Source organism: Myxocyprinus asiaticus, chromosome 3 (genome assembly GCF_019703515.2).
Source record: "Myxocyprinus asiaticus isolate MX2 ecotype Aquarium Trade chromosome 3, UBuf_Myxa_2, whole genome shotgun sequence".
Lineage (NCBI taxonomy): Eukaryota > Metazoa > Chordata > Actinopteri > Cypriniformes > Catostomidae > Myxocyprinus > Myxocyprinus asiaticus.
In genome coordinates this window covers 9,372,565-9,385,350 of record NC_059346.1, presented here as the reverse complement: position 1 = coordinate 9,385,350, position 12,786 = coordinate 9,372,565, and the positions used below count along the sequence as shown (strand labels likewise).

Sequence of the window (12,786 nt, the reverse complement as noted above, 5' to 3'; positions counted from 1 at the left end):
CATGACCAAAATGTTAACCAAATAAAAACTATATTTTAGCCTTTTCAAAGTAGCCACCCTTGGCCTGGATTATGGCTCTGCACACTCTGGACATTCTCTCATCCAACTTCATGAGAGGACACCTGGGATGCTTTTAAAATAATAATTATACTTATTATTTTTTAAAATGTACAGAATTTCATACATGGGTACAATTTGTAATTGTCTACAAAACTGATTTTAAGCATTTAATAAAGCAAGCCTTTAGATCAAAAGGTCAAACTTTTTACTTGTAGTGTACATGTAATTAATACAGTGATAATAATAGTATTATTAATATTAATACAATATTGTTGTAGTAAGTAGAGGAAATTATTATTATTGTTAGGTATAATTATTATTATTATTATTTACTATAATTATAGTGGTAGCAGAAGAAGCTATTGGTTTACATATAAAAATATGTATTTTTATTTTGTATTCACAATTCAAAAAGTACAAACTGTATTTTCACAAAGCATAATAAACACTTCTTGACATATAAAAAAATACAAACCATATTAGATTCAAATAAATAATTCCATCTTTACAGTTATTTACAGTTTTTGGCTGATGATCTATTCATAATCAAATCCACAAGCTATTCTGAAAACCACGACCAATCATATCCATCCCAATTACACTGAGGTTATAGTATTACAAACACTTTTTCTCTCATAGTGAAGCACTGTTCCATGCTTGTCTTATTTGTCTCCATGGTGTTCCTAAAACAGACGCAGCGATGAAGAAGAACACTAGAAGGAGACCTTTAGCCAGAGCCTGGGAATACGGCTCACCTGCGAAGAGGTTAAGACACAGCCATGAACACATGCTACAACTTCAGCCTAGTTTACAACACATAGAAAAATAGGAAAATTACGTATCAATCATACACATTTTTTCTGACCATTTACACACTGGTTTGTATCCAGTACTAACTGACTATTGTTTTTCTGCCTCGTTCTATTAGCAACTGTATTAAATTCACGCTCTTACCAGTATAGTATCTTGTGAGAGGGAAAGCCAGCTCAGGCAAGCACACATCGTTCCTGTCACAGTCAAACTCTGTGAAGTTAATACTGAACCTGCAGCAGAAAAGAAACTTGAATTAAACTTCACAGATTAATGTCATATATAAGCCTTAGATCGAAATAATTTTGAAAACAAAACATTTGCAATGTAATAATTTTTTTTTTAATTACATTTTCATCAGGGTGTGTTTATATATGCATATACATTTAAACCCATTGTATCTAACACTCACACAAACACTGAGTGATAAACACAAACTGAGTGGTACAGATTGATTACCATATTTATATACCATACTATTGATATTGTACTCCATGGTGTTACAATGGTAACTAACCCTAACCACCGGTCTTTAAGTAAGTGTAATTATATAATTATCAAAGTTAAAATCAAGCTGGTATGCAAATCAGGTTAGTCTCTGTGGGGTGTGTGTGTGTGTGTGTGTGTTTAGGACCCACCTGGATCTAGGGACTTGGGCATTAAGAGGATTCTCAGTGAAGGTCACAGAAGAGGTCACAGGGAACGTCTGCATCATCTCTGGGTCTACACAGGGGTTAGACATGACCATATCGCACTCTAGCCTCCATGCTGTTTCTCTGAAACTGAGAACCACACATCTACATCTCAGACAAAATTATTTCAAAAAATATCAAAAGCACAAACACATCCAGATATATCAAGCACATTGCTGTCAGAAAGGGATGTTATAGGAATAATGTAAGTAAATCAAAGTGCAACGAGAAGCTAAATGAGAAGACTCAGTACCTAATCTCCACTGCCTGGATAACCTTCTGTGGCACACCCTGCACCTGTCCCATGATGACACTCCTTACGTGAATATGGAGGTGTGTTGGAACAGCTGAACATTCGCCACTGCTGCCACCTGCTGGCTGACTGGAGTTCAGCACTGAAGCTGAGATTCAAAGCAGTACGGTTAGTATATTTCCAAGTTAACATAAACTTTTTGAATGTTCTTTTGAAATGTTTTTGACCTGTATTTTTGTGTCTTATCTTATTTTGACACAGGCTGCATTTTGGTATGAATTTTAAGTGTTCAACAATTAATTAAGCAGAACTAAACTCACTGAAAAGCACTTCTAAAACAGCTTGATATTTATAGATAATTATGTGTTTTTGTGCTTTGTCTGGTTGCTCACTAGAAATGTTGACCCAGTCTACAAGGTTGGAAAAATCTGGCTTTCCTGTTCTGGAGACCAGAGTAGCAGTCACTAATCCAGCTAGAACAGCACGCACTGTTTCTCTGTGAAATGAAAGATAAAACGGGTGTCATGTTAAATTGTGCTGTAGTTATTGAGGTTTCTTTTTTTTTTCATTGGGACATTCTGTTGTATTGAGCTTAGAATGGTTTTATGCCCACTATACTGCAGTACAAAGGCAGTAACAATGGCAAAACTTAAAGGAATAGTTCACCCAAAAATGAAAATTCTCTCATCGTTTACTCCCCCTCATGCCATCCCAGATGTGTATGACTTTCTTTCTTTTGCAGAACACAAACAAAGATTTTTAGAAGAATATCTCAGCTCTGTAGGTCCATACAGTGCAAGTGAACGGGTACCAAAACTTTGAAGCTCCAAAAAGCACATAAAGGCAGCATAAAAGTAATCCATATGACCCGAGTGGTTAAATCCATGTCTTCAGAAGCAATATGATAGGTGTGGGTGAGAAACTTATCAATATTTAAGCCTTTTTTTTTTACTATAAATTCTCCTCCCTGCCCAGTAGGTGGCAATATGCACGAAGACTGTTAATCAACAAAAACAAAAGAAGAATATGAAAGTGAAAGTGGAGACTGACAGAGCAGGGAGGAGAATTTATAGTAAAAAAGGACTTAAATATTGATCTGTTTCTCACACACACCTAAAATATTTCTTCAGAAGACATGGGTTAAACCACTTGAGTTTTATGTATTACTTTTATGTTGCCTTTATGTGCTTTTTGGAGCTTCAAATTTCTGGTCACCATTCACAACTGCATTGTTAGGACCTACAGAGCTGATATATTCTTCTAAAAATCTTCGTTTGTGTTCAGCAGAAGAAAGAAAGTCATACACATCTGGGATTGCATGAGGGTAAGTAAATGATGAGAGAATTTTCATTTTTGGGTGAACAATTCCTTTAAAATGTGAAAAAGTGGCTTCAAAGTATTTGATTCTTAAATGATTATATTTGATTATATTTGACTTCAGCAGAGTCACTCACCTGAGCTGGCTACACTGTGTCAGGTTCATCAGACTCACAGGAATGAGACAGCCTGATGTGGAGTTGATCCCAAAAAGAACTGGTCTCAGATCAGCAGTGGAACAAATGCCTTCTCCGCCTGCAGACGACAAAGCACAGGATGAAGCCCACTTTCACCTGATATGCTGGTAATGGTGATTCTTCAACAGTGGAATTTAAAGGTAATGATTTTCAGTCTGGATGCTTCAGTACCTGGCTGCCAAAGGTTGATCTGGGCTCTCTGTATAATTCCTGTATCAGAGTCCAAAATCCCACCAAGCACTGGCTTCTTTACCTCATATCCTGTGCAACATAGGTCAATCGGGGAAAGCAAATTAGCACATGCCAAACGAATCTGCCCAAACGAATCTGGTTGAGCTCTAAATATAATATTCCTCAGCATCTGAAGCCGATGTATTGTGAGAGTTGCTCTAACCTGGATTGCCAGAAAATGACTGAGATGTTTCATTTCCATTTACAAACAGTGCAGAATATCTGCTGGTTAAAAACACTAGATGAGCAAGAGAGAAAGACAGAGAAAATAATGAGAGAGGGACTCTATCTGCAAAACAGGTTTCAGTTTTATGTGCAATGATGTGGTGTCATATTGTGAGAATCAACAGGAAGACAACAGCTGTGACTCACCAGGAAGAGTTATACTTGCAGTTGTCCGTGTCACAGTAATTTCGGTGAGGCCATTCTCTCGCCAGTAAAGAGTGTAACGCAAGGCCAGAACAACATCATCACACTGTTGTGGGACTTAAATATAAATAAAAACAATTAAACCAGGAGAAAGATCCAACTTCACAGTCAATGTCCATTAAGTCTACAATGTTACTAAGAGAGAAATTACAACATTATTACTAATTTATTATGATATAATGTGTAAGGGATAATCTACCGTCACTCAGTCAAGAGGTAGATTAAAAGCCAACGAGAATAGATCCGCTTAAATCCTAAATGTCAAAACAGATAGTGATGGATAAGTTCTGATGTGGACCAGCAGGCTGTTCCAGAGCTTAGGGCCAGCTATGGCAAAGGCTCAGTCACCTCTTTGGTTCAATCTGGATCTGGGAACACAGACCAGTCCAAGATCCCCTGATCTAAGAGATTTGGACGGCTTGTGTGGGTGCAGCAAATCAGAAAGATATGGTGGCGCCTGGTTGTTTAATGATTTATAAACAAATAATACGATTTTAAAATCAATTCTGTATCTAACCGGCAACCAATACAGTGAAACTAAAATTGGAGTGATGTGTTCATATTTACGGCTGCCCTTCAGAAGTGTAGCTGTAGCGTTTTGGACCATTTGAAGACGAGAGAGATGATCGATTTACTCCAATTTAAAGGGAATTACAGTAATCTAAGCGTGACAAAATAAAGGCATGAATAACTTTTATAAACTATGGTTTTACTATAGTAATATTGTAGACTGTAGTAACCATAGTTTGTTGCAGAAATCATTTTTCTACAGTAATATTGTAGTACATGTTTTGTTTTTAGAAACAGCAACAAATGAAACTGCAAAGTAATTAATCTTTCCTAACAAATAGAAGTGCATAGTGACCATAAATTATTTTTTAATTTTTCTGTAATGTTTCCTTTTTTTTTTTAGATCACAACTTATTTCTGGCCGCTGTGGGCTTCTGTGTGTTTGGAAACTGTTTCACTATTTCTGCTATTCTTTTTGGTGCTGCTAGTGAATTTACAGTGCTGCAGAAATTACACACTTTTAATATTACTATTTACTAGTAGCAATAGTACTAATTAATTTTTAATATAATTGCTGAAATGTTTATGCAACTGACCAGATGTGAGCTCAGAAACATTTGACAGAAACACACAGAGGTCTCTGGCCACTTCATCCACAACATTGACTGTGACCACTCCTAGAAAGAATGCAAACATACAAGCACTCACAGAGATGCATACTGTATATGCACGCATACACATGGAGGAAACAAGATCACTCACATGCACCTCAAGACACATCAGAATCATTTAAGGGTAGACTTATTATTAGCCTCCCAATTTTGCAGAGTTTTTGACAAAAAAAATCCTGAAAATTTATTGTTGCTTTAAAAAAGCCACTCAGATTATGTGTCTACCTCCCCGTCCATCCTTAACGTTCACCCTCAGGTTGTCGGATGGTGATGGACAAGAATGAAGCCTTCTCGTGCACTGAGACTCAAAGTTTACCAAAAATGCCACTGGAGCATTTTCAACACATTGGCCGAGTCCAGAGTTCTGCACAGAGAAACATTAAAAACATCAGTGTGGTAAATATATTCACACCTCTTGCAATAAGATGCATGTGTAGAATTAGAGTATAAGCAAAATAGGAATAAATAACAATGATTCAGTGTGTGATCTGCATATAGAGAAGACAATACATTCATAAATGAATGGATGCATACACCAGTGATGTAATATAACCTGTGGTATAATGAAGTACTGGTCAGCTATAGTGAAGATTGGATCCCCCTGGCGGTAATTAATGGGAGGTACAGGATCTGTCACCTGCTGAGCTTTGAATGATGGACTGGGCTTAGGAGTGCTGTAAAGACCCATGCAGATTTAGAAAATGTTTATTTACAATAATAAATGGAAACATAAGCGATAAGTAAACACAAAACTGTATAGATGATAAGGCTCGGAGAAAGAGGAACGAAAGAATCACTTATGTCTTCCTTACACTGTCCCACCATTGTAGAAAAGTCCCAGAAAAGGGTTGTTGTCAGAAGGCGAGGTAACACAGAGGAAGGGGAACCAATCAGGGTTATTTTCAGAGGACTGAGCTGAGCACTGATAGTCTGGAACAGGGTTGAAACTTCCCCCAAAAGGTCCAGGAAGACATTGAGTTTCAAACAGTCCCAGCACCTCTTGGGTACAGTCCTTAACAGATAAATTTCACAAAAAGCAACAAACACATTCTCAAACAACAATCAGTGGATACCACAGATTGATATATTCAAAACAGACCTTAAACTGTCTTTCCCAATGCTTTAATTATTACCTGGTCACAACAGCAGAGTATGTCACACTCGACTGGGGAAATATCACATGGACAGTCCCCAAGAGGCTGAAACACTTGATTAGGAATGACTGTTTTATTTTCTGTTGATAAAGTGCAGTACTTATTAAATGCGTTTACATGACCACACATGTTGCTGGCATATTAAGCATAATCGTATAAGAACATGCATGTAAATGCGCTAAAGATTAACTCAAAATTCATTCTATTTTGGACAATTTGGCATTATCAGTTTGGAAATTTTGCATTATCTATTTCACAATGCTGTTAGCAGATTTTGGAACTAAAACAAGGGAAAGCGAACACCCCTGTTAATCGGCCAAGAGGGCATAGTTATCGGCCAACTGCGATAATCTCAAATGTATTTTTATCGGCCTGGCCAATATATCGTTCTATCACTAGCAAAAACCATGGTATTACCATCAGGTTTTACAACAGCACTCCACATTTTGTGACATGAAAAGAGATACTAACCAGACGGGGGTTTGCTAGGGACAATCTGGGCGTAAACCTTGGTTTGTATAATGAGTGAGGCTTTGGGCATTTCATCTGCACATGCAGACACCCGGAGAATCTCTTGTAGACACAGCGGCTCCAGGCAGCAATCAGAGGCAACTGTTTCATTCCCACACAGCTGCAGGCTGCGGTTCAAACTCAGCCGTACCAGGAGGACATTCTGATAGAGGAGAGAATAGATTGGTGATCAACAATGTTGCTTAGTTTTTCCCAATGTATTAATCACATTTCTTCTGCCACTGAATGTTTTTTTCTTTCTGTTTAGTTGTGGAGTCCTTGGGTGTATGAGTTGTGAGGTGTGTGTGTGTGGTTTTGAAACCCTTCAACACACTCACGCATAGGCTCAACCAAAGCAACATTGTTTATACATCATTCAGTGCAAGGAGGAATGTCCAGATTTATACACTGATGAAACTAAGCAACTGCTTTACAAGGCAGCGATTGCCTGAGGCAATTCCCTTTATAATCTTGATTCACACCATTAATGAAGCGACTCCTACTGCAAATTAAGGAGTGGTATGTTGTTGTAGCATTTGTCAAACCTGAATGTCAGAGCCAGAGGATGATCTTCAACCAACAAAATATTAGTTTAGTGGTAATGACTGCATTTAACATGAATAATAATATCCACAGTAGATATTAATGTAGTTACAAGAAAAGACTTTCTGTAGTATGGACAGGAAAATGCGATATGACGATATATATCATGGCGAAGATATAACGTTTCAATCGATAGAGATCTTGCTATATCGGGTATATCGCAACTGAGACAATTAAAGAAACATAGACAGGGTTTTTAAGGCATTAAAACATTTTTGGCGGCTGCCAAAGCAAATTCAGTTACATTAATCTTGCATTTGGCGCTTCATAAGTGCTTAATATGCTTATCATCTGACACGTTCATCTGTGTCTCATGTGCGTGTCATGCATGCCAGTCCAGCAGGCTTCCCGATATTTTCAAGAGAGTGCAGAGTGGGATCACTTGCCCTACTCAATTATTTTTGACCCAGGAAAACCCTGAAAACACATCACCACGTTACGGGATGACTCCCAAACAAGGTAAGAAAGAGCTTGTTATTAAAACAGGTGCGACATCTGTGGTGTAGGCTCACGAAAGCCAACACAGAGCAGGAAAATGTAATCAGCAAACTGTCACATGACGATAATCACTCGTAATACAAGAAATTTGTTTTACCACCTCAAAATGAACCACGCAAAAGAATATTATGAAAGCCAAAAGATGCATTTCACATTAATTCTGTCATAATTGGTTTTGTTTTGTTTTTGCAAGAAGTGTTTATATTTATTGAACATTTATTTTCAGCATTAAGTGTTTACATAATTTTGGATATTTTCTGCAAGAAGTGTTTATTTTCGTTGGATTTTATTTTTTTTTTAACTGCATTATTTTCTTTGTTAAATTGCTTTGGGAAGATCTAGAGTTTCTTGAGGAAAGTTTATAATAATAATAAAATTAGTCAACAACATATCAGACTGAAATGTGACAATGTGAAATTTAGCATTATGGTAAAAATGATTTAAAACCAGGTTGAGTGTTTTTTGTTTTTTTCCATGTACTATTGTCAAGTTCCAAATAAAGAGAAAATTCAATAAGAGGTCGTATTTGGAAGTATTGTATTCACTGACTGTTTCATCCAAAAATAAGCAGTACAATATGGTTATTTAATATATTAACAAATTTGTATTGATTTTTGTTATTTGTTATTACTATATTGTGATATACAGTATATATTTATAATTAAAGGAATATTCCAGGTTCAATAAAAGTTCAGCTCAATCGACAGCATTTGTGCCATAATGCTGATTACCACAAAAATCAATTTTGACCTGCCCCTCCTATTCTTTTAAAAAAGCAAAAATCTGGGTTACAGTGAGGCACTTACAACGGAAGTAAATGAGGCCAATTTTGAACGTTAAAATACTCACCGTTTCTAAATTATAGCCACAAGAAATAAACAATATGCGTGTTAACATGATTTTAGTGTGATGAAATCCTTTACTGACCTTTTCTGTGTAAAGTTATAGCCAATTTTACAACTTCATTGCCATGATGATGTAATGTCCACAAACCCTAAAATGACTGTAAAAACGACTATTTAAACAACTTTACAGCTCAAATAATACATGCGGTTTAACAGAAGAACTAATGTAAGTGCTTTTATAAAATTATATTCTTCACATTTCTGCCTTTAAACCCTCCAAAAATTGGCCCCCCATTCACTTCCATTGTAAGTGCCTCACTGGAACCCAGATCCAGGGGGGGATTTTTCCCATTTTTCTCCCAATTTGGAATGCCCAATTCCCAATGTGCTTATTTAAGTCCTCATGGTTGCGTAGTGATTCGCCTCAATCCGGGTGGCGGAGGGCGAATCCCAGTTGCCTCCGCGTCTGAGACCATCAACCCGCTTATTTTATCACGTGGTTTGTTGAGCGCGTTGCCACGGAGACATAGCGTGAGTGGAGGCTTCACGCCATCCACCGCGGCAACCACGCTCAACTCACCACACGCCCCACCTAGAACGAACCACATTATAGCGACCACGAGGAGGTTACCCCAAGTAACTCTACCCACCGTAGCAACCAGGCCAATTTGGTTGCTTAGGAGACCTGGCTGGAGTCACTCAGCACACCCTGGGATTTGAACTAGCGAACTCCAGGCGTGGTAGACAGCTTCTTTTACCACTGAGCTACCAAGGCCCCCTCATTTTTGCTTTTTTTCAAAGAAAAGGAGGAACGAGTCAAAATTATTTTGTGGTAATCAATATTATGCCACAAATTTTGTAAATTGAGCTTTACTTGTAACAGAGATTATTTATCAGAGATGGGCCACTTCTATTAAAATGAATGGAAGAAATTGGAACGCTCAACCAAGGAGCTCTGAGCGCCCAACAGTCAAGGGGAAGTAGAAAGGAAGTCCCGCCTTTCAGTTAAAAGAGCCAATCACCTTTTAGATACAGACATCGCCTGTCAATCAACTCTAGATATCATGCGCATTAGCTATACAAGCCAGGAAAATTCCGTTTCTTAGCGTAATCTGAGGTAAAGAATCACAATTTATGATTCCAGTATTGTCAGATTTTATTGCTGATTTGAAATATGTTTTTTGATCGTAATCTTGATTTTGGTCTTTCTCCATTCAAGTAGATAGGAGCTGCACTGGCATGACTGGAAATAGCCTCCCGAGAGCGTTCCAGAGATGGCCGGCAGTGGACTGACTTGCTAGAAAGACTTTGCTTGTACTGAACCCGGAATTTTCCTTTAATTCAAATAGAAACAACAATGTATGCATGACAATGTCTGATAAGGCTAAACAGTTATGCACAAAAATGCTTAATAACAGGATGTCTGGAATATAAGATAATAATCTACAGTCAAATATAATATTTTCACTATATTCTTGACATTATGAGTCAATGTTTTGTGTTGATGCTTACCAAATGGTCTTAATCATTAGATGTAGGAAAATAATATGTACTGCTTTCATGTTACACAGGTAAAAAAAGAATTTAGAGCAGATAAACAAAAACTAAACAGTGTAGACTGAGATTTCGTAAATAGACTGCAGCCTGGCACTGTTTTATAATCCTTTAAATAAACAGCTGTACATGCAGGGCGAACATCTCACCTTTCCAATGAACTCATATGAAAGATTCCACTGTGTTTGAGAAACTGCATTACAGGTTGGTGCTGGAAGGCTACCTGAAATAGTTTATGAAAACATATTGTATGTCAATAGAGTTCATTACAATGGAAAGGAAGAACAACGTATAAGTGCAGGCTGCTCCATCAAATAATTACATGTTGTTCCCAATTTCAAATAGGTACAATAATTAATTATCAGATTAAATCGGTCATATCGAAAATAGCAGATCAAATACAGTTCTTATTTGATAAACACAGACTAAATAGATTGTGTTGTGTTAATTCAACTGCTCACCAGTTGCATCTGTGGGTACAACAGCACTGATGTTTAAGGAAATGCCAGACACGTTTCCAACCAGAAAGGCTGATATCCTTGGACCAGAGGCCAGAATAAATGCGGGCTGAAATACTAAAATACTGATTCATTAACATCTTTACATGTTGTGAGCCATTAATGATACATTGGTGTGTGGGTGTGTGTGTTGTTTATTTCTGTTGACTTGACTGACAGATCAAAATAGGATATAAAGATTTATTTAAATCCGCATAGTGTTACTGATTCATTTATAATCTAATTTAAATAACCAATACATGTTTTTGTTCATATGTAAGCTAAAGGGCAACAAATGGCTTCTCCATGGCAACAAGATGCTTGCTAGCTATTAGCGAGCTGTCTACAGTGTTCACGTCAAAACGCACTTACCGACATTACAGATGGTTTCTTGCTTTAAAAGCACTAGAATTATACATATGGAATGAAAAACGACGCGAGAGGATGATAATCTTGTCATAATGTTGCGTTGGTCTGGGTTGTCCTCTTCTTCGGTGGGTTTATTGGCGGGTCGCGAACCAGCTGACTAGGAGCATACCGCCACCTACTGAACTGGAGTGTGACAAGAATGAACTCGTTTTTATTGTATATCCCTAAAGCCTATGTTTAAAGGGTAATAAAAAGCTCTGAACCGCAAGGTGAAAAAAAAAAAAGAAAAATAAATAGTGTCTCAGTTCCTTCCTGAGCCTAAGTCTTAATTTTTTTTCTCTCTTCAAAAATTTTGTTTTTTCTCTCTTCAAAAAAATAAAATAAATAAATAAATGTTTTTCACTCTTCAAAAAAAAAAAAAAAAAAAAGAATTGCTCTCTTCAAAAAAAAAAAAAAAAAAATTTTTTTCTCTCTTCAAAACTCCCCTAGTGGGTGGGGCAGGGCAGAGGAGAAAGAGGGGAGCAATCTGTCATCTCAGTTGCCCATTGGAGTGAGGGAAGAAGGAACACAACTGTCTGATGTAGTCACTCAGCATTATTTCACTAATGCAGTTAACAGTATCAAAGATTCTCACAATTGCTCGTAACAGAATGCACAAATAATGTATACACTGTTTTGTAAGCTTACAATACAGAACACAGAATCACACTGGTCATTTTATATCTGTAATTTAATGCACAAGTAAATGCCAAGCCATATGCAATCTGTATTAAAAAATATGTTAATGTTTTTACACTTAAATAACTTTTGAGACTTACACCAAGACGTTGATTCACAAATATAAGTGCTTAGATTGGTCAACACACTTGCATTAAGGATGGATGGATGGATAGATGGACAGGGTTTGTATGTCTGGGACAATGTAAACTGCGTCTTATATGAGCCCCAGTCAGAGTGTAAAGATCTCATCTTTGGGTTGCTGTTCCCCTCCTGACCAGCAGGGGGTGCTTTCCTTGAGCCTTCTATGCCATGCTCCCTCCAGGCCTGCAGATGGCACTTATACCCTGAGCTCTGTTCTCTCCACTGCTGCAGATGGCGCCAATGTCCCTAACCTTGTTCAGTACTCTGCTCGTTAACCCTCATTCCCTTCACCTGTGTCTAGACCTTTCTAAGTCTGTTTGATCCCTGCCTTTGTGTTCAGTCTTGAGCCTGTGTACTCTGTGCCTCCTGTGACCAGTTCCCAAGTTAAGTTTGCTCTTTATTATACCTTTTGACCCTTGTGTCTATTTTGTTTCTCTGTTTTGTGGACGCTCGGCTTTCCTTGTTTATTTGTACTTTGCATTTTTTTCCTCTAGTAAAGATTATATTTTTGGAAAGAAACACAAGTATCCTGGCTCATTGCTCTTCTGCACTTGGGTTTAACTATTGGGGAGTTAGCTCAGTGGTAAACACCTTACACTTGAGCACTGCAGAGCCGGGTGCCTTGTTATACAGAGACAGTCCATCTCACCGGATGGATGGATGGACGGTCAGTGTTTGTGTGTCTGGGACAATGTAAACTGCGTCTTAAATGAGCCCCAGTCAGA

General features: G+C 37.6%; 1 protein-coding gene across 1 annotated transcript; it reads right to left on the bottom strand.

Annotated features, from left to right (window-relative positions):
• Positions 1-329: 329 nt before the first annotated feature.
• tctn2 (tectonic family member 2) lies at positions 330-11,339 on the bottom strand. Its single transcript, XM_051658702.1, has 18 exons — positions 11,204-11,339; positions 10,796-10,909; positions 10,484-10,557; positions 6,796-6,997; positions 6,304-6,404; positions 5,983-6,182; positions 5,724-5,844; positions 5,396-5,534; positions 5,096-5,176; positions 3,933-4,046; positions 3,724-3,798; positions 3,501-3,590; positions 3,270-3,387; positions 2,208-2,311; positions 1,816-1,963; positions 1,509-1,652; positions 1,015-1,103; positions 330-815 (listed from the first exon to the last, which is right to left on the bottom strand). The coding sequence occupies exons 1-18, from the start codon at positions 11,289-11,291 to the stop codon at positions 694-696; spliced, it is 2,124 nt and encodes a 707-aa protein (XP_051514662.1). The 5' UTR covers positions 11,292-11,339; the 3' UTR covers positions 330-693.
• Between the last annotated feature and the right edge of the window lie 1,447 nt (positions 11,340-12,786).